We start from the raw sequence: 25,042 nt of genomic DNA, 5'->3' as shown, positions 1-25,042 counted from the left end.
AGTTCCAGTAAGTTCAAGAATCAAGAATTTTATTTGTCACATACAAAGTTATATTTAGCAAATGCAACCAGTAGTGAAATGTACGCCAGGTCCGCTCCGTGGACAGTGCAAATAATTAAGGAAAACGGCACAGATGAAAATATACATAATATACACAAGTAAAGCTATGTAAAGATGAAATAAGAAAAAATGTGTATTGTAAAATTAAATATAGAACGCAAAATAATGTGCATGAATGTAAACTGTAGACTCAGATAATTAAAGTTTATACAATACCGGGGGTCTGCAACCTGAGGCCCCCTCATGTGGCTCTTTGGCTTTTAAGAAAAATACAAAGTCTTTGAAAAGATAAAATTCTAAAGGTTTTGTAATTTATGTTTTTTTTTTTAAGTTGGGTGATCTTAGAATTTATTCAAGACTATAGTCCAATCAATAAAAAGGAGTACACACACCCACTCCAATAAAAAAAGCACAATGTCAAGAATACACAAGAAGCAGTATACGAAAAATTACAATAGTTAAGTAATTAATTGAAAGGATAATAAAATAACAAAACCATTACTTATACATACCTCACCATAAATCTTAAACTCAAACTTAATTTGTATGGCGCCTTTCATTTTGGTTGAAAACACAACGTGCTTAACATAAAAGCAAATAAATGGTCATATGAAAATTAAAACAGAAAACCCAGGGCAATCACACACAGATGGGACCCCTCCCTCTGCCCACCCAGTTCCCCCGTTATAACCCTGAACAAAAATGTAAGAACTGCAGGTCAAAGAAAAAGTCTGGTTTAGTTACAAGGACAAATTAAAATGACAATCCCTCCACTATTTCAATAAATTTGACTTGAAGCGGATGGCACTAGATCTAATGTTACTTACACTCAAGATGAAGCATTTACCCTGCAGAGAAACCTGAACATGAGTGAGCACATGCAAGCCCAGAGAGTGTTCATTCTGAGCGAAAAACCAACAGCTCACTAGTCATAATGATGGAAAATATCAAGCTTGACCCAAATTTTTAATTCAAGTAACTCTGTTGCAGCAGAAGCATCCTCTTTGATAGGATGTATTTTGGAACTTTTATGTACTGCCGGCAAAATATAAGATATTGAATGTGTTTTATACAGAATAAATCATTGCAATAATTGAAATATTGTACATATTTAACAGCTAGGTTTTATAAAAAAGGCTAAATTGCAACAAAAATAAGGTTTATATCTCTAAAAGTTTTGGTAAATAAGAAACTGAACCAAGTGGCTCTTTTAGTGCTAAAGGTTCCAGACCCCTGGTTTATACGATCAGTAGTTCCAAAGGAAAACAGTAAATATATGTATTTCAAATCTATACATTTGAAAGGCATATGTCAAGTGCAACCCTTGGAAAAATGTTAGCAGAATTATCCTGCAACTCCCGGCTGTAGTTTCCCATCTTTTCCACTTGAGGGCAGCATTGTCCCCTGTGATGACTAACATTCAATGTCAACCATCAATGTGCATTTTAATGCAACTGTGCCAAAATGAATGTCATGCTATTGGAAAAACAGTGCACAGACGTTACATTATCTCCCCTTACAAAACAAGAAAAAAAATGCCCTTTGTATCTGTTTTCATGTCAATATGTCCTGACTGTGTTATAATATGAAACAAAGTGTTGACAAAGATGATTGTGGTACAAAGACACGGCCTTATCTTACAAACAGGGCTGGTCTTCGTACACATTATCAGGATATCAGCGGGAGTTAAATGCTAAGTTTTATTCCATCTTATGCAATCTAAACAATGGAGCTTTTTCAGTTACAGTTTTTTGTCATAAATTATTACAACTTTCATTCATAAAATGACATTTTTTCACATAATTTTTTACTGATATATGGACTATAATCAGAGGGTAATAAATGTTAGATAACTGGATCAAACTACTTATAACTTTCATAGAGACCAGTACGTTTTATTCCTCAAAAATAGATATGTCGTTGTAGTCCATTCTCTCAAATTACAGCCCATTAAAATATGGATTTCTTTTTAATACACGAGAGTGTGAAATGTAAAAGAATTAAACAAAACCATAAAGATCTTCAGACGAAGTTTGCCGAGTCATTTTCACTAGAAACTACAATTTCCTAGAAAGTGAAGGAACCCCTAATCTCTCAGCAACGAGATAAAATGGGTGAGAAACAGATGTTGCACTCCACAGTAAGGTCGGAGTGAAAAACAGATAACCCATGTTCTGCTAAATCAAAGTCTCATCTTGTGTGGTAAACAACGATGAGACCATCATGTGGACTAAAGAAAGGGGGGAGAACATCAAACGTGTTTCAATTGCACAGCACAAAAACAGAACCAAACAGAATGCACAAAAACATGTTGCAGGCTCTGGTTCTACACTCTTAAAACACTCGGGTTATTTCTTCAACCCAATTATCGGCTTATTCGTGTTGGTATTGCGTTACTTTTTGGAGCATTTTTGAGTTATAGCGGTTTTATTTTAACCAAATTTATGTTTTTTTTTTCCTGAGTTAAATTCAAACTCACCTTTATTTAGATAGCACTTTTCCTGCTAAGGAGCACCTCAAAGAGATATACACAATAGAATAAATAATAGTAAAAAAATATTGGTGTGGATTCTGTAAAATCTCAGAATGTGCTCCTTCTTTCTGCTCCTAATTAAGAGACAAGTATTTTGAACAAACTGCATTCGATTAATAGTATTTTTTCTTAATACCAGAAAGAAGTGCATCACAATAATCGATTCTGGATGTCAATAAAGAGTGTATTAATACCTCAGAAAAAAGTTAGTTCCTCTGTTGTAAACCCACAACAGTATCCATTGTTGTCCAGTGGATACTGCTTCCTCCGTGCTCCTGTTCTGCCGGTATGCGAATTGTTGGGGGTCCCGGGTGGGGGTGGTGGTGGGGGCATGATTTGAGTTGTGCCAATACCAGCCGCTCAAAAGCACTTAGTGGTGATGGGGGCTGTTGGGGGGTCATCATTCAGACCTGTGGGGCTGGAGTTCTTTGGTATTGGCACAATGGAGGTGGATCTGAAGCAGGTCGGATGAGATCAGCTTTGGGACGAGAGTTTCTGGAAAATAGTTGAAACATACGATTTGTTCTCTGTCATTAAAATAAGAAAATACAGTTAGCTGTAAATGAATTTAGAATTTTAGATTTTGTCAGAAGAACATTTATTGCATTAAATGGAATACTGTTTACTAAGGGAAAAAAGTAGGAAAAAAGAAAATGTTCCCATTTTAGGGTGAAATCCTCATAAAAGTGTATGAAAATAGCTGTTTATGTTTAACATGTCACCTGCCAATCACATTTGAGCACTGCCTATGTTTTACAACTATAAAGCAACCATTCTTATTGTTGCTCTTTTAAAAAAAATCTAATGTAGATCCGTCAGATGGTCAAAGTTGTTTATTTTCTGCCGCCTGTTGGTGCCACTTGTTGTGTAACAACTTGAAAAAGGTCAAAAGCGCAGAGAGGAGCACATGCGTGCGCGTCACGACCAACTCCTCCGCCCGGCCCTCTGACGTAGGAGCGCCAAGCTCCTCATCAGCGCCCGGCAGCCCGCTGACAGCTGATGCAAACCGGCTCCCGGTGAGGACGAAGCGGACGAGCGGCAGACGCTACGCAACGCAACTTTCAGAAACGGTTTTTAGACCATGGTGGTTAACTAAAAAGAGAAAAACTAAGATGGCACAGAAAGACACGCTGCTACATCTATTCGCCGGGGGGTAAGACGAGATTAATTCATTCTTTAAGCTAAATATAGCAATTATTACAAAAAAAAAGCTACTTTAGATATTTTTTGATATTTTTGTATTAATGTTATGTTTGTTATTTTATGTAACAGAGTTTAAATGTAAACAACTATTAGATTTCGAAAGTGTGTTTAGCATCAAGCTAAAATGCTAAAGAAAAAAAATAGTAAGCTAGCAAGGTAGCTCCGTTCAGTTCTCAAAAATATCCGTCTCTAGGCTCATTTATGTTTTCTGTGGGACGTTAAGTAAACCGTTGGATAAGAACATCGACGTTACTAAACTAAAGACTGTAGATTTGGTCCACGAGTAAAGTTGAGACGTTGATCCACCCGGCAAATATCCTTTCATCTGAGTGCGGAAGTTGGCTCCGCGTTCTCACGCTAGCTAGCTTGTTCCGGTAAGGCCGACCGGTTCAAGGTCTTAATGGTGTTTGGAAGAGCGGTGGGGATTCGAATCCCCGGTTTTAAAGATGACTCCGACATTTCAAATGAAGTAGTAATTTCGCAGCCGCTCGGTCCACCCTATCTTTCTTTGTGGCTACATGCTACCGGTATGTTGTAGCTAGCCCATAGCTGCGTGATGTCCTTTTTATTATGTAATAGCCACACTCGTCCCAACCGGTCTAAACACGTGATGTTAGCCTATTTTCAGTGTAAGTCTCCTCGTGCTGAATTGTTAAACTTTTCAGATGTATAAAGAAGGGTGTGAACCACAGCAAGATCCTTATTTTGTTAGAAGTCCCATTAAGCTGAAACTGTCCTATTGTTATGTCATGAATCAGGGATCTTAAACCGGGGGGCACGTTCCCACCTTATGCCCACGGAGATCCACATCACTATCTGTGTAATAGACGTTTATGAAAAAACGTTTTTTCGTTAACAAATGTATTTTTTCTTTAAAAGTAAGCTGTCTTAATGAACACATAGATCAGACAAACTGATTCTGTGTGATAAGTCGCATGGCACCACTTCTGCTCCTGTTGACAAATGTGAACTGAATATATATATATATATATATATATATATATATATATATATATATATATATATATATATATATATATATATATATATATATATATATATACACACACACACACACACACATATACACACACACACACACAATGTATATATTATAAATTTAATTAGGTGAGCAAGGCCACTCCTATTCAATTTAACTGTGCTCTACCTGCTCAAATTGCTCACCATCAAATTGCTCTGACTTTTGTAGCATCTCATCTTTTGCTGTTAAAGCTTTTTTTTTCTCATTCCCATCCTAAAGCTCTACTTTGTTGTTGTTTACCTTTCGGGATATCCCTTCAATGGTGGCCACAGCGAAACACCTGATTCACTGATTTGCACAGGTGGTTTGGCAGAGATTTTTACGCCGGATACGACCCTGTATTTTATTCGGGCTGGGGACAGACACAGGGGGGCCTATTTGTTTCAGTTGTAGCTACATAGTTGGGCAGTAGCGTAAAGGGTCTTGCCCTAGTACCCCACACTGGATAAAGCTGATTGCGCCCCCTGGGACACAAACCCTGATTTCCCACCTTTCAGTCCTACACCTAACCAACTGAGCTCACAAAGCTTTACTTGAGTTTTGATTGACTTTGTTACTGTGACAAAAAACTAAACTAACCAACTGAAGGTTTTGACAATTATTAGTATTAAATGGATATCTCCGTTATTAGGGCAAAAAAAGTGACACCAACAGTGTTAAATTTACAAAATCTTTTTCAAATCATATATATAGATATGTATATATAGACATACACACACACACACACTTACTTTAGGAATTGTATCTTTTCAATTGGATAACAATGATATGCAAAATAATCATTATTTATAGAAAGTGCAGTAGAGTAGTATTCAAAGTACTATGATGCCCTGTGCTTTTGCTTTTAAAATTCTGCAGCTAAAACAAGTTGGCTGTATAAAAAGATCTTTGTTTTTGTTTCTAAACAGATTAAATTTGATTTTGATGTTGGTGTGCATTCTTATCACAAACTGCACATACTATCCTTCTGCTCCGTCTGTTTTTTTCCTTTCTTATCTTTATGGCTGCTGTTCATTGTTTCAGGCCCAGACTCTGTCAGTGTGTGTTTGTTGGGAAGGTTATCGATGAACCGGAACACATCTTAAAATGTCAAAAATAGACTCTCTTTTGATCATGTCTGCAATATGACAGAGGGAAATTGATGAGTGATGGGGAAATTGGGTCAGTTGTTACTTTTGCTAAGATGTTTGACTTTGTCCTGCAGACACGACTGGGCACAGAGGCTTATAGTCTAATCTGTTTCAGACCTTTAAGCTTGGCACTGACGAGGTTGGATTGTCAATCAAGCTTTAAATAACCAATTGTATTAATTTTATGGAAATTATTTTAAAATATGTAGCTATATCCTTAGACAAAAACCTCTTCCATGTGTTTATGTGTTTTGCTGCAAAGAGTCCCTTTCCAGAAGAGGTGGCTCTTCATGCGTCACAGTTTTATTTCTCACAAGTATTGACCTGTGACATCTTTGTTGGTTTGTAGGTGTAGTGGCACAGTGGGGGCCATCATGACTTGCCCACTTGAGGTATTGAAGACGCGGTTGCAGTCTTCTGGCCTGACCCTCCGCCCCGTCTTCCAAGTCCAGCTCGGCACCCTTAGTGGTACTGGGGTTATTCGACCTGGCGCCGTGACACCAGGGTTGCTGCAAGTTCTGCGGTAAGATCCCCCCCCCCCCCCCCCCCATGTTGTCATGTAAACAGTGATGCGGTGTTTACATAGATCATCATTACTTCATGGTCCAAAGCCTGTCCAATGGTGTTTACTTTCTACCAGCAAGTACATGTTCAGTTTTTTTTTTTTCAATAGGATGGAGGTTGGGTTATACATGTGCATTAATGCATCTCTGATTTGCTGCACTGACAGTCAAAAATAATTATTCTTGTTCGTAATAGTTCCATAAAGTCCAGCAGTTATGTTTTATTTCTGAAACATAGAACAATCTTCCATTTGCTCTGCTGAAAACTCAAGCCTTTAATCCTTTTTTTTTACATAAACATAGGATTAGGAGTATTCTGCTCACATTTAGTACCTTTAACCAACTGTTTTGACAGACAAAAGCTGTATTTTCCCAGCTATGTCTCAAGATGGAGATGGGAAGCATCTGTGCGAGTGTCTCCTTCTTGCTCCAGCTGAAGCTGGTTTGCAAAACTTGGAACCTTTCTCAGTGAGCTGGGACATAGCCACATGTAAATAAAGCAGATACCTCCGTGTTAGATTTCATGCGTGTCATTAAGTGTACTAACTGGTCTGAACTGGCTTTGTTTGAAGCAGAATGTAAACGTCTGAGGTAGCATTTGATCAACAACACAGAGATCTTTTAAATTGAAATGTATTGTTTCAACCGTTTACATTCAAAGTGCATTTAAAATGATATTTTTTCCAGTCATTGAAAGCTGTGACTGGATACCAAAGCGAACCTTTTTACTTTAAGATCATTGTTTCAGAACCAGGGTCAGGTGTCTGTGAGACTCTGTGATTAGAAATTTGAGTTGAACCAATCCAAGCTGTACCTCCAGAACCTCCCCTGCATATTGAAATAGTTCCTGGCAGACATTCATATAGCTGAGGTGGGTCAGAGAGAGTGTAAAAACACTTGTGTGACAGGTCTTATGTAACGTATTAAACACTACAGACTCCAGAAGTCATCTGGTGTACTAATGAGACGGATTGCAGGACTCAGCTTGTCTATTTTTTTCCTGCTGAGTTAATGAACTTAATCTATGTTTGACAAAGCATTATCCACATTCAAAGTAGCCATTACCCATTTCTCTGTTTGTTTTTTGTTTATGCATATTTTTTCTATTTTTCCCCTCAGGTCTATTCTTGAAAAAGAGGGACCCAGATCTCTTTTCCGTGGGTTGGGGCCAAATCTTGTTGGTGTTGCCCCTTCAAGGTAATGTAATACTTGTGCTTATTTCTCATATCTTTACAGACACTAATATTTAGTTTTTAAGTGCCAACACATCTTAGTGTTTTTTAAAGTTTTCATCAATATTTATACAACATTAATGTCTCTAACTCTCAGTTAAAGCTAAGAAATAAAGAGTCTTTTAATGTGTTTTTAATAGTAGGAAACAGACGTTAAGTAGAGTCTGCCTCGTTTTACAGTTTTCATTTTCATAAACAGGAAGCCGTTGCCATGACAATGACTTCCGACTCTCATATTGTGGTGCTTAGTTCTCTGTGAGCTGTTGTTTTAGAGCAGCAGCTGTCAACAGACGGGTACTTTTTTAAATTTGTCATCCAACTGTCGACAAACTATCTATTAATGAGAAAAGCAAAAACGGTCTTTGAATCAACCCGAAGGAGACCAGCTTTACTCCTTACACACTACAATTTTTCACTTTTGTTTTTCACTTTGGTCATAAATTGACTATTCTGGCCATGACCCCAGCACTTATACTCCTGCTTGTTAGCTCTGCTGTACAAGACATTGTACAGAGAGCAGTCGGTCCTTTAAGGATTCATTTGGTTATGCATTTTTCTAAAAGTCCCTGTCAAGTTAAACATTTCTTTCTTTGGTTTTCCTTGTACTGAGCTCCTCAGTAAGATTAATAACTGGTTAACCTTTGTGTTGAGTAAACAAGCTGATGGGTAGGCTAACGGAGTACTGGGTTAAGAGTCAAACTGATAAAGTTTCATCACATTTGAGGGAAAAAAAATCATTTTTTTATCCTTGGCCACAGAAGAAAACAGTTACATCTGTCATCTGGGAGAGAAAAGGTGAACTTCAGTTTAAAGGTGAAGAGTTGATTCTGATGAGCCTCTGAACTCTTGTGATCGACTACACAACAGTTCAGTAAATTGTCAGGCACCTGACACTAAAACCCGTGAGGACGGTAGAACCCTAACATTCAGAGTTTGTTCTCTGTGTTCCACCTGATTGGATTTGACCTCCAGCGTTGCTCACTTCTGGAGTTTCCTGTAAACTGTCACAAATAAATGACCCTGTGATTAAACAGTAGCTGCTTTGCCATGTGCTGAGGGGTTCAGAGTTCCTCGAACCGGCTCACATGCACAGTGGCTCTGTGGGCGGCTGTTGTTCCCGGTGCTTACTCGGCCCATTCTGGAGCCATGTCGGTCTGTTCCAGAACCGCAGAGGGAAGAGTGGGCATCCGGGAACAGTCTGACCCACAAGATGAGCTTATGAACTCAGTCATGGTACAGAACAATGTGCTAATTTACATTTTTCTGTCTTTCAGAGCCATTTACTTTGCTGCATACTCAAAGTCTAAAGAGGTCTTCAATGGGCTCCTTGTCCCTAACAGTGGATTGGTCCACATGTCCTCTGCAGGTGTTGCAGGTGAGTGAAGCATTATTACAAAAGCAACGTGTTGCACTTCAAGACAGAAATATCAATCGTTAACAGTCCAGTTAAGAAAAAAGCTATCCTCTTTGTGCTTCTATATGTTTGAGCATGTTATTAAAACAGTCCTAGACCTTAAAACCTGATTAAGGGGGACATTTAGGGACAGTTGTCTAATGTGCTGCTTATAAAACATGTCCTCAGCCTTTGTTACCAACTCTCTGATGAACCCTATCTGGATGGTCAAGACCAGGATGCAGCTGGAGAAAAAGTATGTACACTCTTAACAGCAGTATTTTTCTAAATTATACAGTGTATGTATGTTACATCTTTATCCAGGCTGAAGTGTGGCGTTTCAGATCCGTGTACAACATTAAATTATTTTGAGGTCTTGGCAGGTGGCAAAGTGTAGTGTGACCGTAAGCAGGCACATTTCAAAAAGAGCCGAGCCTCCCAGTCCCGTACAGTTGTTTTGCGCCGAGCATTTGACCCTCCTCCATAAATACTGGCTGCTGACGCACTGTTCTTCACGCAGGAGTCTATATTTACATTGCACGCCAGTCGTATCATGTGAGGTAACAAAAACAGCCATGTCCTTGAAGAACAGGTCCATCCATACAGAGCCTCCAAGCTGGTGGTTTATAGAATATAGAAGCGTTTCATTTGGATTAAACTTTATGTGTTTGTTAAAAAGGTGGTTTTTGAATGGTGTAGTTGGAAAAGGTGAACGGTTGCATTGAACCTGAAGGTTTTTGGGGCAAATCCGTTATTCAAAGTTTGGATTCAGGAAGACACTGATGTGTGCTCCATCTGTTTTGGACTTATCATGATTGTAATATTGGGTTTAAGTCATAATATCAGGCCATCTCCATGACTTAACCCATGTCCGCCTGCAGTTAGGTCATCTTGGAAGCTTTAAAAGGGGCTCGCTGCCTGTTTGTGTCCCTCCGTGGTCTAATGTAGCTCTGCTGTAAATGCAGCTTAATGATTCCTCAGGATGAGAAAATCAATCAGATTTTCTAAACCCTTTGAATTATTGCACATATCTGTCAAAACAATGTGATAGGAGTTAAAGTCGGTCCAACAAAACACAACTGTTGGTTGAAGTTTTTGTGTTTGGCCTTAGCTTAAACCTTTCTACCCATTTGCTGGACTTGATGAACCCAGTTTTCCTTTCATGCTTGTTTTTAGACGAACAAAACCGATGATTGTCAGCACACAAGTGTTTGTTTTTACTCCACAAATCCATGTGACTTTGTCACTAAAGAGATCGACTTGTTTGACTTTCAGAGCCAAAGGAGAGAAAAAGATGAACGCGCTGCAGTGTGCTCGTTACGTTTACAAAACCGAGGGAGTCCGGGGTTTTTACCGAGGCCTGACTGCGTCCTACGCCGGCATCTCCGAGACCATGATCTGCTTCCTCATCTACGAAACACTGAAGAAACACCTCGCCAGAAATCAGTTCAGCTCTCCAAACAGCCAAAATGAGAAGGGAGCATCCGACTTCCTCAGGCTGATGATGGCAGCCGCTTTTTCCAAGGGCTGTGCCTCCTGTGTAGCTTATCCTCACGGTAATTTAGTGCAACTACTGTATATACTTGCAACACAATGCTCTACTGTTAAAAAGAAAAAAAAAATCTAATGGATTACTTGTTGTGTATCATGGTTTCCAGAGGTCATCCGGACACGGCTGCGGGAGGAAGGCAGCAAGTACAAGTACTTCTTCCAGACGGGCCGGTTGATAGCTGTGGAGGAAGGATATGCAGCTTTTTACAGAGGACTCATTCCCCAGCTTATCAGACAAATCCCAAATACGGCCATTGTCCTGTCCAGCTACGAACTCATCATCCATCTGCTGGGAGATTCCAAGTGAAAGCAAAGCAATGGAAAGTTTGGACTTGAAAGCAGAAGATGTCACTTGAAGCTTGAGGCACAACGGGTGGAAGAACTGTAAAAGCGCATCTGACGCATATCCTTGGTGCAGTGCTCTAAAGTGATAAAAAAGCAGCTTGTAGTGTTGCCCAAAGAGCGGTTCAACTTATTTAATTCAAAGCTTGTGAGGAGTTCATCAAAACAATGCACAAAGTTATGAAAAAAATAATGAAACTCCAAACCTGTGGAAAAGGAAAAAAGGTCATCTTTGTGGAATACTAATTTTAAGTTAAGTAAATTATTTTTGTTTTGTTATTTTACATTTGTTTCCTTTATATTGTTGTTCCAAAACTGAGAAGGCTTTTTAAGCTGAAGAAGAGTTGTTGTTCAGATGAAGTTGTAGCAACTGTGCTGTTTTCGGCATTTTCATATCTACGTAGACTACTTGTACGTTTAGGTTATGCAACCTTTTGGGTTTGAGGTACAGATATTTATCATATTTTTCCATAAACATACATATCTACAGGCTCATCTGTATTTTCATGAGAGAGAGAGATTACTTTTTTGCAGTTTTGGAAACCGGATGCTGCTCAATAAAATCTGTAAAAGTGCTTCAAACTGCTTCTGTTGCATGAAAAGCTGGAGGATGAAGCAAAGGAGGGGAAAATGAGGTGTGGACGTATTTTAGTCATCTTTAATGAAAAGGGTGTAAAGTAAATGTTTTCAAAGTGTTCGTTCAGCAGGATTCACAGTCAACACTGGTGAATATAAACAGCACCAACAAATATCACCTGGCATATGGACATAAAATAGAATCGCAGAAGACCGATGGCAGCAGGAATGAAAAACTTCTCAACCACGTTGGTTCTAGATTGCAGCAAATTTTAAGAGCGACATTATTTCACAACAGAAATTAGTTAAAGTGCCAAAAGTAATGTATTTTTCTTTGTTCTCTGGTCTGGCATTTTTCAAGTTAATATTTTCTACAGGTCGTTGAAAATTCTTCCAGAAACTCCATTATTTCACAATATCCTGTAAAATATTATTCTGCTTACAAGAAAGTGAGCTGTGTAAACCCATAAAAGTTTTCTTCTATTCTATTTATAGACCAACTGGAAACGTTTTCAGGAAAGTTCCTTGTTTTCTTGCTCCTCAGTAATGCCTCTTCCTGTCAAAGGAGCGGCTACTTGCTGAGTGAAACTCTTAGGTGACTCAGACGTGAGACGGCAAACCGGATCTCTTCCTGGTGGTTCTGGTTGCACCGTCCTTCCCAACCAGTTCAAACTAACTCCTGAGCAGAATGTCATAGAGGGGAGGGGGCAAAGGTTAAACTGCAGGTTTGTAGAAATGAACAGAACAAAGGACTCTTATTGTCACCCTTTGAAAACAGTCAGACGCTCCTATTTGCCATAAGTTATGAATTTGTAAAAGAAAATAGAAAATGCTCTTTTTTTAAGGTTCCTGCTTCTCGCTCACAGTTTAAATCAATAACTAATAGCTAAATGGTAATATATTTTTTATTGACACACAGCAGTTTACCTTCAAGGGTGAGTTGACCCTAATCTTGTGTGTGCTGACTTATCAGTGTGGTTTCATACATTACACTGGTTCCTTAAATGCATCAGACATGTCTTCCTCTTATTTTTAGAAATTACTGAAGGAATATGTTTTGAAGTATTGAAAATATATAGATTGTATAGCATCCCGACTACCTAAAATAACGTCTGCTTAAAATGTTTTAAATCCACCGAAAACTACAACTCCCAGATCTCACCCCTTCACATTTGGGATCATAGAAAAGCCCCAACTATGTTTGCTGCAGATACCAAAAGGAGTTACTTCTGTTGCGTGCATTGTTTATGAGGTACTTAGGGTTAGAAATATCCTCTACAGAGGACAAATTTGCATTGCTGGTAATCTGGAGGATATTAGTTATTGGATATTTTATCACTGATAGTTTAAAGTTCATTTTATTCAGTAATTCTGCTTTAAACATTCTGGTAATATTAATTAAAAACAGTTTAAGGATACCGACATTTACAGAAATTTGTTAAAATTCCAAATGTATTGGTGAAAAAAGTGACACAAATATTTGTAAAAAATATATTATTTGTAAGACTACTTACACAATATATCTTCATTAACCTTAAAGAAATGCATTATTTCAAATTTCTCTTTTTAATTTTTACCTATGAAATGTGTTAGGAATAAAAAGTTTAAAAAATTATCTAGTGATAAATAAATCAAATGAATTAACAATTGTTATAAATGTCGACCAGTTTTTTTTTTAACAACGAGATATTTTGGAAGAAATATGGACAGAAAATGTCCGTCATGGAGCAGAGCTTGTACAGAACATAGCAGGAAAGAATCATTTTCCACAAGATTACTGCTGCTCTGTCTCCAAAAAAAGGACAGCATTCATATTAAATTAAAGGATTATGTTCCTGGAAACAGCATGCTGATCTGGGTAGGATGTTTAAACGAAGAGATTAGTGGTTGCTGTGTGAACAAAGTGACCCGGATTTTACCTCCGCCTGCGTCTGGAAAACTGTATGCTGATATCATTGTTAATTATTTTTTGCCCACCCCGAATGATCTTATGAAAACAAATCAAGCTCCATTTTACAATCTTTAGGGATTTCCCCTAAACTCAAACAATGATGGTTTTTACTTAGCTGCAACTCTTCAAAATGTGTTCAAGTGCAGACGAGTTTAACACCTAATTTAATGTAGAAAATCACACTTGATAAACATGTAATTTTTTAGAAATAATAAATGGATCTCCGATATGTGGAGTAAAAATAAAAGCATAATTGAAGCCAAATGAAACAGGTATGTAAGTAAACGTTAAACTCGATATGGTATAATTTTATTTTCAAACGCAATATAAAATAGCTAAAGACATAACAAAAATAATGCTTAAACAAAGGAGAAAACGTATTAATTCCCACACCAATCTTGCCACGTCTAATACCTACATGTTTACATTATTCACATAAACACAAGAGCATTAAAGAACAGAGAAATATAACCATGACAAAACATTCCAGTTCATTATTATACATTCCATGTCCTATTAGGCTTTTCAGTTTTCTAATCTATACGTTTCCAGCATTTTTTTTAATTCTGTAACACTTTTACAAATTTTTAAACTTTCCTTCTCACTGTTCCACTTATTTGTGTTGTTCTTACATTAGATTGTTTGATATCATAATTTGTTCTTAGTTAATATTCTCCTTCCAGAACTAGTTTTTCTATGTTCTGTGGAAGTAGTTTTTTTTTCTTTCTAGCTTTCATAAATGACTTACTAACGGTGTGAAGCCCATTGAGACAACTTTTGTTGTAATATCAGGCTATCTAAATAAAGTTGAGTTGAATTTGTTTCATATTATATTTTACTATATCCTTGTTTTTTAATAGTTTTGATTTATAGAATAAAATGCTAGTGTGTGTTCATAATAGTAAACTTCTTATGTCTTGTTCTGTCATGTTCATAGTGGTTGGAAGGTGCTTTTGTAGGCGTTTCCCCTACTTTAGTTGAAAACAAACAAACAAAACAAAAAAGAACAACCAACAACAGTAAATTCCAGTAAAACTACTATTAGGACATTTATTACCCCCCCAATTTATCCATGCAGCTGTTAAATAGTCCTTGATTTAGCAGAAAACTCCAGAGTATTTAATTAAAAGCTTCAATGGCAATGTCTTATGATAATCTTTATTTGCTTTGTGCTGTCGTCCTCAAATGGACAGTCAGGAGCGGAGACAACAGGTGTTTGTAGCGATGCCCCTGACCGGCCACAGCGCCGAGACTGCGGCTTGTGGTGACCTCTGTCTGCCGCAGGGAGAAGGACTCTTCCCCCGGCATGGAGGGATGAATCTCTGGACGTGTGTGCGCGGGGCCTGACGGCCTGCAAAGCAAAAACAAAAAAAAAACCAAAAAAATTTTTTTGGGGGGCTGCAGACTCTGGGCTTTAGGTAAACCCAGGGTTTGAATCGTTTGTTACAGTTATGCAGCACTGCTTCAACGATGCTTGTAATTTACAGCCGCGCCCTGAGTTTCACTCTAGTTCGTCAGCCGTTAGTCAGCTCTTTGTTTTCGGTTGTTGCCAAATCTGCGCTGCACACAAGGTAACCTATGTTTGCTAGCGATTGTTTGCGCCATCGCTGAGACCGCGGGCTCCTTTCCACAGCCGGCAGTCTGACGGAATGCTACGGGGACGATGCTGACATTCCTCCGTATCCTTCTGACAGGTAAGCTAACAATGCTAGCTAGCAGTCAGCTAGCTCGTGGTAGTGTTAGCACGGAGCCTCATATTAATCGAAGCAGTCCATCCTTTTAAACATTTTTTTTGTTTGTTAATTGAATAAGAAACATGTTTTGAAAATACTTTTCAATATTTTAAATAATTCATAAAGAATCATTTCAACTTCAAAGAGGACCACAACTTTACTAAACCCCAGTCAATCAAAAACATTGTGTCGTTTTAAGACATTATTAAAATTAAACATCTGATGTCAAAGAAAAGACATAAAATCCGATAATTAAATTTAAATAATAAATGCAAACGTTTGTTTTAAAATGGATATATATTTATATATATTTATACTATAGCTAACAAATGTAGCTGTTCACAGAATGCCTGATTAAAAAGTTTATTTATAAGTCTATAGATCATAAGGATTATACTTTAAAAAAAATCAGAAAGTTGTTGGGTTTTAAGTTAAAAACTTTTTTTTAAAACAAAAAAAATGTTTGTTTTTATTTAGTTTGTAAAACGTAGGTGTTAGATTAACTTTGTTATTGTGACATACCTAATAGTTTAAGAAACTGTAAGGAAAATGTAACTTAAAATTTGGATTAAAAACATGGATTAAAAAAAAAACGATCAAAACTAAAAAGAAACTAACAACGACAACAGCAACTAAAACACAACCAAAAGCCTGTCACTGTAATTTTTTTTATTGAGTCTAGCTCAACTCAAAAGACGTCTTTCAAAATTGGACATCTCAATGCAATGCATTACCATGCAGCCCAAAAGTTAAACACAATCAATGAAAAAGTTATATTCTTATTTTTTTATTACTATCTTGTTTTGTTTAATTTTGCTAACATATTTATCTGCTCAAATTTGCTCAAATCTCTTAGTTTGGAGTCATCTGAGAAGCTTTTCTGAAGTTGGAGTTTGAGCAGTGATGCAACTTTGCATGTTTTTTTTCTCCTCATAAAAGGTTGCTTGCATCAAAGTTACTTTTGCCCCATAATCAGAATCTTTATATCCTAATGCTGCCATAAACAAACAAACAAAAAAAACCACATAAGTGTGTAAAATATCTGATACAATGATTTGCCAATGGTTTACTTATAGCCTCATATGCTATTGTGTCCTAATTGTCTCCTAATTAGCCTAAATCCACACTCCATTGCTTCATTTTCCAGTGATCTGGATGCTCATTTAAAGAAAAATGACTTTTTAGTTAATACATTAGCCCTGAAATGTTTGTTGAGAATATTGCATATGGAATCACATCTGTTAACAACAGTTTCTTTTCTCTTTTCATTTTTTCCTGCAGCCCTAGTAGGTTGTCTGTGGGATGGAGTTGCAGCTTTTGGTACGTCTGGGATTGATGTAAACCTGTTTCATCTATATCCGTTCCTGTCTCTTAAGTAGATTTCCTCTGATCCTCAGGTGGGGTCAGACTTGTCAATGGCGATAACAAGTGTTCCGGTAGAGTTGAAGTCCTCCGCCACGAGCAGTGGGGGACTGTGTGTGACCATGGCTGGGATGTCCAAGAAGCAAGTGTGGTGTGCTTTGAGCTGGGTTGCGGTTTAGCTGAATCTGCCAGTCGTGGGGCCGAGTTTGGTCCAGGCAGCGGAGAGATTGTCCTGCACCACGTCCAGTGTTCAGGACACGAGTCGAGTTTGACTCGTTGTGCTGTTGTTCTCCACAGTAACTCCTATTGCACCCATGAGAATGATGCAGGTGTGAGATGCTCAGGTGAGACTCCCCTTTTAGACATGTCTTTAGTAAGAATTTTTTCAGATGTTACCTAACTGGCTGTGGTTTGTATGTGTTTATACCAAATAATTTGACAAAACAGATCTAGCTTGTGCCTTTTTTCCCAGGTACCCTGTTAATGCCCAGTCTGTCCTTACTATCACCTCACACTGTGTTCTCGCCGGGGGAGGCTGTCCGCTTTCGCTGCAGCGTTCTGCTGCGTCACCACCTCAGTGACTTCCACCTGTACAAACATGGTGTTTCCACTCCGCTGGTCACGCAGAGGGCCGACCAGTCCCAGATCGGAGTGGAGCTCACCCTGTCTGACGTAGAGACTTTCCACCAGGGCAGCTACAGCTGCCGGTACAGCATCAAGAGAGGCTTCCCGTCTCAGCTGCTCAGCTCTCCACCCAGTAATTCCATCAACATCACTGTGGGTGAGTCGTAACTGCTGTGCCTAGTTTCTGTTGGAGCTCATTTTTCCCTTAAGGCTTATTGTTTTGCAATCTGTGTTCCTGTTAGTGTGACAGCTTTAGTCACAGCAGCCCCCAGGTGGCAAAAAAAACAAAACAATATAAGCACAAATATTTGGTTCAGTTAGCATGGTCAACAGTTTTTACAGTCCAAAGTCATTTGACAGAAAAAAAGCTTTGTATACATGTGCATTTTATTAAAAAACACTTAAAATATCATTTTTATTTCTTCCCGACTGGGTGACAGTGGAACTTCTGACCCCCCAGCACTGGTACAACACTTCCTCTGAAGCCCCAGCCGGCTCTGTCATCAAAGGGCAAAGTTTTAACATCACCTGCTCCACCCTGCAGCAGTATCCCGGCGGTTCTTTCCAGCTCCGACTGATCCGCTCCAACGGCACTGTGCGCCAATCACTGCCTGCCCTCTCCCAGTCTGTCACCTTCACCTTCTCCAACGCCCAGACGTCCAACGAGGGACACTATTACTGCCTGTATCGGGTCCAGCTGGGAGGACGCACATTTGTGTCCAGAGAAAGCCAGCCTCTGCCTATAGCTGTGAGAGGTAAGGAGGAACCGTAGAAGGCCCGACTTTCAGATTTGTGCTTTGAAGTAAAACAACTGGGTAGAAGAACAAAATGTTACGTTTTTGCTACAAATATATCTGAAGAGAGCAGATATCGTACAATGGAGGTTATAAATGAAAAATGTTAGTTTTACAAGCTTTTAACTTTTAGGATTGAAATATTGTGTATATATATAAATTAAAAAAAAAAAAAATATATATATATATATATATATAATAGAAAAATTGCTAGCAACTCAGTATTTCGTGTAGTTTCTTTTTAGAGAATTACTTAAATTTTGCATTAGAATATCTTTTGACATCAGAACAATTCTTTCAGCGTAGTACATGTAAGTCTAAATTCTGTTCTAAGGAGCCTCAAAGTCTTTGCTATTATTTTCTGTTTTGTTTTTGTTTATTTCTGGTTATGATTGTGTCCCTGATGAGTTCAGTTCTTTAAAGTCCCACTCCAATCATCTTTTGTTCTATTTTCAAAGCGTTCCCAGAGGTCTTTTCATTACAATAATGCCGCTTTAATCTGGAATCAATAAAGCTGTGTCGTTTTCTAGGACATGGTTTATGCAGAGCGTCAGTAGTTCATTAGAAATTCACCTCTGAGTTGTGGTACAGAGCAATACCGCCCCCCTTCCTTTCCCGGTTGCTAAGAGTTCCCTGTTCTGCTCTCTCTCGCTACCTTACAGCCCCTCACACCACCCAACCTAACATTACAGCTGGTAAAAAATGGCGACTAATATCTATCCAGCAGAACAGTTTTGAGTTGGAACGAGGAAAACAAAGACGTACATGGAGCTAGTCGACTACAAGTGGATGCATCAGAATGGAGCGGAGCAGGGAGCTTGTGGCCCACTCAGCGTATTTTCTACGTGACAAAAAAGTTCCTTTTCCAACAGAGCAATTTATCTGCCCCTGATTCACCACAATTGGAAGAAAGAAATGTAATTTGAAGCTTAATATTGTTGATATATGTTAAAACCACTTGAGGCAGTTTTCATTGGAGTGGATCTTTAAAAAGTTTGTCTAAACTTTCCTCTTAAACTTTCTTTGGGGGTTTCTTCCTTCCTTTATTTATTTATTTTTTTTGAACATGGACATCATTGGTCTTTGTTAGATCCTGATCCAATGCTGAGCCCCATGGTGATCAGCTGGCTGGTGTCTTGCCTGACCTTCGTCATAGCGGTCATCATTCTAATCACTGTGGCTAAAGTCTTGTGCCATAAAGAGAGGAAACCCTCTGAGCTGGAGCGGGAGACCAGAACTTGTGAGTCCACTTCCAAAGAACATTCTTATTTTCAGTTCATTTCCTCTAAAGTGTCTTCTGTTTTCAGGTGTGGACAACACTTATGTTGCCTTATCAATTAACAAGCTATGATGAGATGTATTTCCAACAGATGGCAGGTATGTTTTACCGTCCAGAACCGTAAAAAATGTTTTTATCTTAGACTGTTCTTGCAAGTTGTAGGAATTAAGTTATATTTCTCTATACAATGATAATAATAAACAATCCTCCTGATAAAAAAATTTTGTTCTTGTATCTCGCAGATGAAAATGTCCCATTGGACAATTTAATACATAAATACCAGTTAAAAAATGATTCCAGTGATAGTCTAACAAACAGCTGGAAATGGTAGAAAAATAACAAAAACAAAAATATCCTAAACAAAAAAAAAAGTGTATATGTCAGAATTAAACAAAAAGGTTCTTTCCAGGAAACGTGAACCGGATCGACAATTTAAAATCTCTGAGGTTGATCACGCTTCATAAAAGCCTGGTTCTGGTACTACTCCCACATGAGCTCTAGTTAAACCAAATTGTGAAACGGGAAGGTGAAGCGATCTTTACATCTTAACCATGAAAACATGGAATCAGCAGCACAGTCTGCAGTCAGTCTTTAGTCACATTGATCTGGTTCGGGACCAACTGGACAGAGCGACGTTCCATGGCCAAACATTTATGGGACCTTCTGCAGAACTTTCTGAGGAATATTACATTTTACAGTAGCAAAAGTCCAGCTGTTACGTCGTTCAAAAGTGACTACTTTAATCGATTCAATGTTTAAAATGCATTTTGGTTTCTAATCTGATTCCAGGAAATCTTTTTGCAACTCTAGTTCTTCTATCAGACATTAAACTGCAGAGTTAAAAAAAAAAAAGAAGCATTGGAGCGCTCTAATTCTGTTGAGTGTGTGCATGACTTTACCTGGGGTCTGCCACCTACAAAGCCTCTAAAACTCACTTCACTGTTTAGAAAAATACATTTTATGTAGGTTATTTGTGGCCCTTAAGCCATTCCTTTTTCAAATGTAGCTTTTAAATATCAAAATAATGAAACATAGCAGTGTATATATATTTTTCTATATACAGTATATGTTTTTTAATTTTGACAGCAAGTTCCTTTCAAAATAAAACACATTCAAATAAAATAAAAAACTGAAGAAAGCCTACATGACACAATTGGTGTAGAATCCAAAAAAATAAATACATATGAATGCTATTATTTACTGTAGAAACTTTGCTTTTTAACAGATACTAAACACTGTGTACTAAACACTCTGCAGGAAAAGATTTATACGGATTTATTCAGTGAGCATTTTTTCTATAAAGCGTGGGAGCCACAAATGGACAGATGGAGCCTCATGTGGCTCCAGAGCCTCAGGTTACAGAGCCCTGACGTAACCTGTGATTAAGCACACACGTCACAGTTTTACTCTGAAATTTTTAATATTTTCATATTCTCTCTAACAGCTTTGAAGGGACAAACATGTTTCTGCGCTGTAAATCCAACACAATTCCTGTTCATACCAGAAAAAACATCTGCATTTGACATAATGTGGAGCTATTTTTAGATATATTTTAATATTAGTTTTTCTAAGTATTTTTCATTTGATTTTTTTTGTAAGTGAAGCTTTTTAGGTAATTCTATACAGAAAATGTAGGTTTTGCTCTGTTGATGTTGATCGTTGATCGGTGTTTATAACTCTGTTATGTGAAAGAACCGTGTTGTTTTTCTCTGAAACAGAATCACAGGTGTGTGGACGGTTAGGAACGGTCACCTTATTCCACCCAGATGCAGCAGATCAACAACATATCCAGACCTGGTCATCTGCCACCTGCTGGCCACCGCTGGAACTAGTTTAACACCCGGTTCTTAGTGGAGACTGACCTGCAGCCAGGATGGTGTCACTGCTGGAAAACAAAGACTGGGATTGGGCCTCCAGCTAAGCTAGCAGCCACAGATGACTGACATTTCTACTGACACTGAAAGCTAGAGTAGTTTGTAGATTTTCTCAGGCACAGTCACAGGCGTAGGGACCTAAAACTTGTACAAGTTAGACGGAGGAAACTGTGACGAGGTTCATCAGGTTTGTGTGTTGGGTTCTTTTTGAACACGAAACACTACTAACAAAGGTCCACTAGATAGTTAAATACTACAGAACAACAATCCTCAAAGGAGGTTTTTGTACTTTCAGACACTATGCATCTTTTGTCATTTAACGATATGCACTTACGTTTGTAAATAGTAGATGATTAAAATACTGATGTTGTTTGACGGGTTTGTGAGTAAGATCTTACACAAAATACAAATATTACTGGTGGTACTACTTTTTATGAGGTAAAACTGGGGGGGGGGACTAAACAGGTTGGGGTTTATTTATTTTCTACTTTTAAGTTATTGACTTAAACGGGTGTTTTAACCATGAATAAAAGTCTGTTTTCTTATAGAAGCTCTTTATTTATTTATTTTTACAATGAAACCAAGCCCCATGTGTGAATTATAAAGTACAAAAGTGGTTTCAAAAATACTGAGAAATATTTGCTTGTTTTAGTATTTTTGTGGGGAAAAAACAGTCAGAAATCAACTTAATTTACAGATGACACATTTAAAACACCCCCCCAATGTAGACATATGGGCACTAGGGTTTCAAAATACATCAATGCAATTATCTAAAAGATCTAGAACACCAGCTTATCAACTTTAGAACAAATTTGAAGGAAGACACAAGATGATTAAAAAACGACAGTTTTATCTTCTTCTTACACAAGCGGTGCAGCAAACAGCTTCACAAATGACAAAGTAAAAATTCCGGTAAGTTCTTTTGTACCCAAATTTAGATGTTTAAAGAACCGTGGGACAAAGTGACAGCAGCAAGCTGGTGGCTTTTAAAGCTCAAAAAATACAAGATTAAATAGCAAAATAGCTGCTCTGCAAACAAGCCACAACAGTGGAATTCTCTTTGTTGCTGTGTGAAGCTGATGCTTCAATAAGCGTAAAGAAACCATAAAAACCCTTTCATCAGCATGCAGTTAACCATCCTGAAATCATTCTATCACTTTAAGAGGTTCACTGCTCTCCATACTGGAGAAAACAAAGTAGAGGAAGACGGCCACAGCCAGAAAGCACAAAAACTGAACCCACAGCGGGATGAGACGAGGGGACTTTGGCGCCTTTGGAGCATCTTGACCTGATCTGATGGGAGCTGTTTTCGGGCCCACGGGCAATTTGTGCGATCTGGGGAAAACAGCACAAAGTGGACCGTTAAAAGATGAATTGCGATTGATTCTGAGGTGCATCCTGTTTTATTATCATTTTTTGTAAGTTGAAATGCACTTGATCCAAAAATGTGATTCAATTCAGGACAACACTTACAGCTCATCATAATCCCTTCCTCTGTATTCACTGGACCTCGAGTAACCAGAGTAGGAAGCACTGAAAAAAATAACAGTTTACATTTGTGGACTAGTGAACAAACAGAAAACAGGTGGAATTATGGTAACTAACCTGTGTTCCAACTCCTCTGCAGTCTTTGACCTCATATACGGTCTGCTAAAACCACCAGACAAACAACAAATAAAGTAACTTTGTCTGCATTTAGCTCTGAAGGTAAAGTGAAAAAAAACACAAAACCCAGAAGAAAGTGAACTGACCTCTCCATAAAGTTTTCACTTTTGGTCTGAAATACAAAACAAATTTAGGCATTAAAGAGTAGAAAAACATTTATAACATTTAATTAAAGGCTCAACAGCTTCTGATGCAGAATGTCAACTCCTTTATATGATATAAATATCAACGTTTGACAATTATGAGATGGAGGATGCATCATGAACTGCTTCTTCACTTTATCCTCTTCCTCATTTTCTGAGGTGCAACTAAAACTTGGCATGTTTTTACATTTAACAGTGATATCTGTGTCAAGTCTTGCAAACAGGAAAAAAAGACTCACCGGTGTCCGGTACACATAGGTGACTTCCTCCTCTGGAAAAAAAAACAACAAATGAAGGAACAAAGCATTTCAGTTTGAAGGTCAATTATACGGTTACCCATGATTAAAAAAAGACTAAATAAGTCTTTGCATCTTTAGTCCTATTTTTATCTATTCTAAGAGTTTGAAAAAGCTGCTGGTGGTATTGGTTTCCTCTAATGAGAATAAGAAAGTCTATTTATTATCATGACAAAATAATTCCATATGTGTGTTGATTAGCATGTACCTTTTTTAATTCAGCTCTGTTTAGCTTACTGTCTGTAAGATTAGAGCTACACAAACATATTTCAACTGTTTGCATAAAACAATTGTCCTCTTAATATATACATACAAAGTTCATACAATATATGTGTAGATGCCTTTATTATCATTTATTACATCACCACACGTTTTCTGCTATCAAATATTAAAAATGTGTCAAAGTCACAAATGTTAGTATTTGCTTATCCTTTATATTTATTACTCAATTTGATAATTGTCATGTCACTTTTGAGCAAAACACTCGTAAAAAAAACCTTCGCACTCAAACTAAACCTGACATTAAATCATATACGTTTATTTAACTTTTTTTAAATAATGTTTATAATGTCAAAGCTTTTCTAAACTAACTGAAGGAGACTTTTTTTTTAAAGTTTTGTTTTTTCCCCTGAGTGTTCTTAACTGTGTTTTAGGGCCACTGGTCCCGGTCCGGTAGTTCTGAGGAAGAAGAGGAACTTTGAAACAAACTGCAATAAAGTGTGACTTACCTTCCTCCCTGTAGAAAGTTTTATCAGGAGATGGTTTGGCCTGCTTTCTTTTGGCCATGGCTTCTTTGAGCTTTCTCTCGTACAGATTCCTGGTGGAGTCTAAGAATGGAAAATATCACAGGCATGCTATAATATTGCACAATCAGAATAATACAATAAGGAAGCAAAATACGCCCTAAAGGAAACTTAAACATGAGAAAATATAATCCTATGCTTGTTCAATTTCACTCTTTTAACATTTATGTTGTCAAAGATATCTCGGAAAAGATCAGGGGGCTGAAACTGACCCCTGTGGTACCTCAATAATAATTCCATTCATCTATAGTATAAGCATCCAAATTTCAATGGAAAATTCTAAAATGGAAAATGAACTATTTGTTGATGATCACGTGCCGAATCAAATCCCATAAGATCCTATTTCCGTAAGGTGTAAACTAATCTTCAGATAGTGATTAAAATAATTTTACTACCGTCTTCTAGACAGAAAATACCCGTTGTGTCTTCAAAATTCCAATACAAACAGAAGGAGGCCCGACTGAGAGAAGTAATCAGATGTAGTGGCCAAAGTGAAAGTCGGAGCCGCTTACCGACCACGGGGCCGTGCTTTATGCCGTGTTCATCCAACAGATAGCTAATTTCCTCTGCAGACATATTACTAAACAAAGACATGTTGACTTCAACAAGAAGATTTTTTTTTAACTTTTCGGTTCAGGTTGTAGTTACTGTCGCTAAAAAGAAAAGAAAGAGTTGACTCCTCCCACCAGCAGAACGGGTGTTTGTTTTTCTCAAAAGCAACTATGTGTTTTAGTGGAGTCAATCAGCGAGCCAAATGATAAAGATGATCTAAACCCCGCCCTACTTATTGCTCCAAGTAATAAAAACAAACATATCTCTGTTTGTGACTTATTTCCGTTTATTTCTTCTTCTACAGTTTCCACAGTCGGGTGAGGATTTGGCGCCACCTGCAG

The 25,042-nt window shown here is 37.9% G+C and overlaps 3 protein-coding genes across 6 annotated transcripts; 2 read left to right on the top strand and 1 right to left on the bottom strand.

The window, feature by feature from the left end:
* The first annotated feature begins 3,329 nt into the window (after positions 1-3,329).
* Positions 3,330-11,631, top strand: slc25a33 (solute carrier family 25 member 33). 3 transcript variants are annotated; one of them, XM_020704582.3, is made up of 7 exons: positions 3,330-3,609; positions 6,318-6,491; positions 7,651-7,728; positions 9,038-9,138; positions 9,346-9,412; positions 10,432-10,712; positions 10,815-11,631. In XM_020704582.3, the coding sequence occupies exons 1-7, from the start codon at positions 3,593-3,595 to the stop codon at positions 11,012-11,014; spliced, it is 918 nt and encodes a 305-aa protein (XP_020560241.1). In that variant the 5' UTR covers positions 3,330-3,592; the 3' UTR covers positions 11,015-11,631. The 3 variants fall into 3 exon arrangements, with proteins under 3 accessions (XP_020560241.1, XP_004070442.1, XP_020560242.1); XM_004070394.5 differs by having other exon boundaries at positions 3,468-3,746; XM_020704583.3 differs by lacking the exon at positions 3,330-3,609 and adding an exon at positions 3,954-4,170.
* Positions 11,632-14,758: 3,127 nt separating this feature from the next.
* Positions 14,759-21,792, top strand: si:ch211-150o23.3 (uncharacterized). The gene is made up of 8 exons (XM_004070670.5): positions 14,759-15,270; positions 16,591-16,629; positions 16,707-17,015; positions 17,144-17,452; positions 17,736-18,050; positions 19,180-19,329; positions 19,397-19,466; positions 21,087-21,792. Exons 1-7 carry the CDS (start codon positions 15,240-15,242, stop codon positions 19,438-19,440), a joined length of 1,197 nt encoding a protein of 398 aa, XP_004070718.1. The 5' UTR covers positions 14,759-15,239; the 3' UTR covers positions 19,441-19,466; positions 21,087-21,792.
* Positions 21,780-24,987, bottom strand: LOC101156167 (emerin). Of its 2 annotated transcripts, none has more exons than XM_011477000.4 (7): positions 24,662-24,987; positions 24,075-24,173; positions 23,290-23,321; positions 22,994-23,019; positions 22,848-22,889; positions 22,716-22,775; positions 21,780-22,577 (listed from the first exon to the last, which is right to left on the bottom strand). In XM_011477000.4, the coding sequence occupies exons 1-7, from the start codon at positions 24,741-24,743 to the stop codon at positions 22,388-22,390; spliced, it is 531 nt and encodes a 176-aa protein (XP_011475302.1). In that variant the 5' UTR covers positions 24,744-24,987; the 3' UTR covers positions 21,780-22,387. The 2 variants fall into 2 exon arrangements, with proteins under 2 accessions (XP_011475302.1, XP_004070443.1); XM_004070395.5 differs by having other exon boundaries at positions 22,848-22,892; positions 24,662-24,980.
* Positions 24,988-25,042: the final 55 nt, after the last annotated feature.

Source organism: Oryzias latipes, chromosome 7 (genome assembly GCF_053564925.1).
Source record: "Oryzias latipes strain Hd-rR chromosome 7, Olatipes_Hd-rR_3.1".
NCBI classification, from domain to species: Eukaryota; Metazoa; Chordata; class Actinopteri; order Beloniformes; family Adrianichthyidae; genus Oryzias; species Oryzias latipes.
This window is presented reverse-complemented; position numbering and strand designations above follow the sequence as displayed.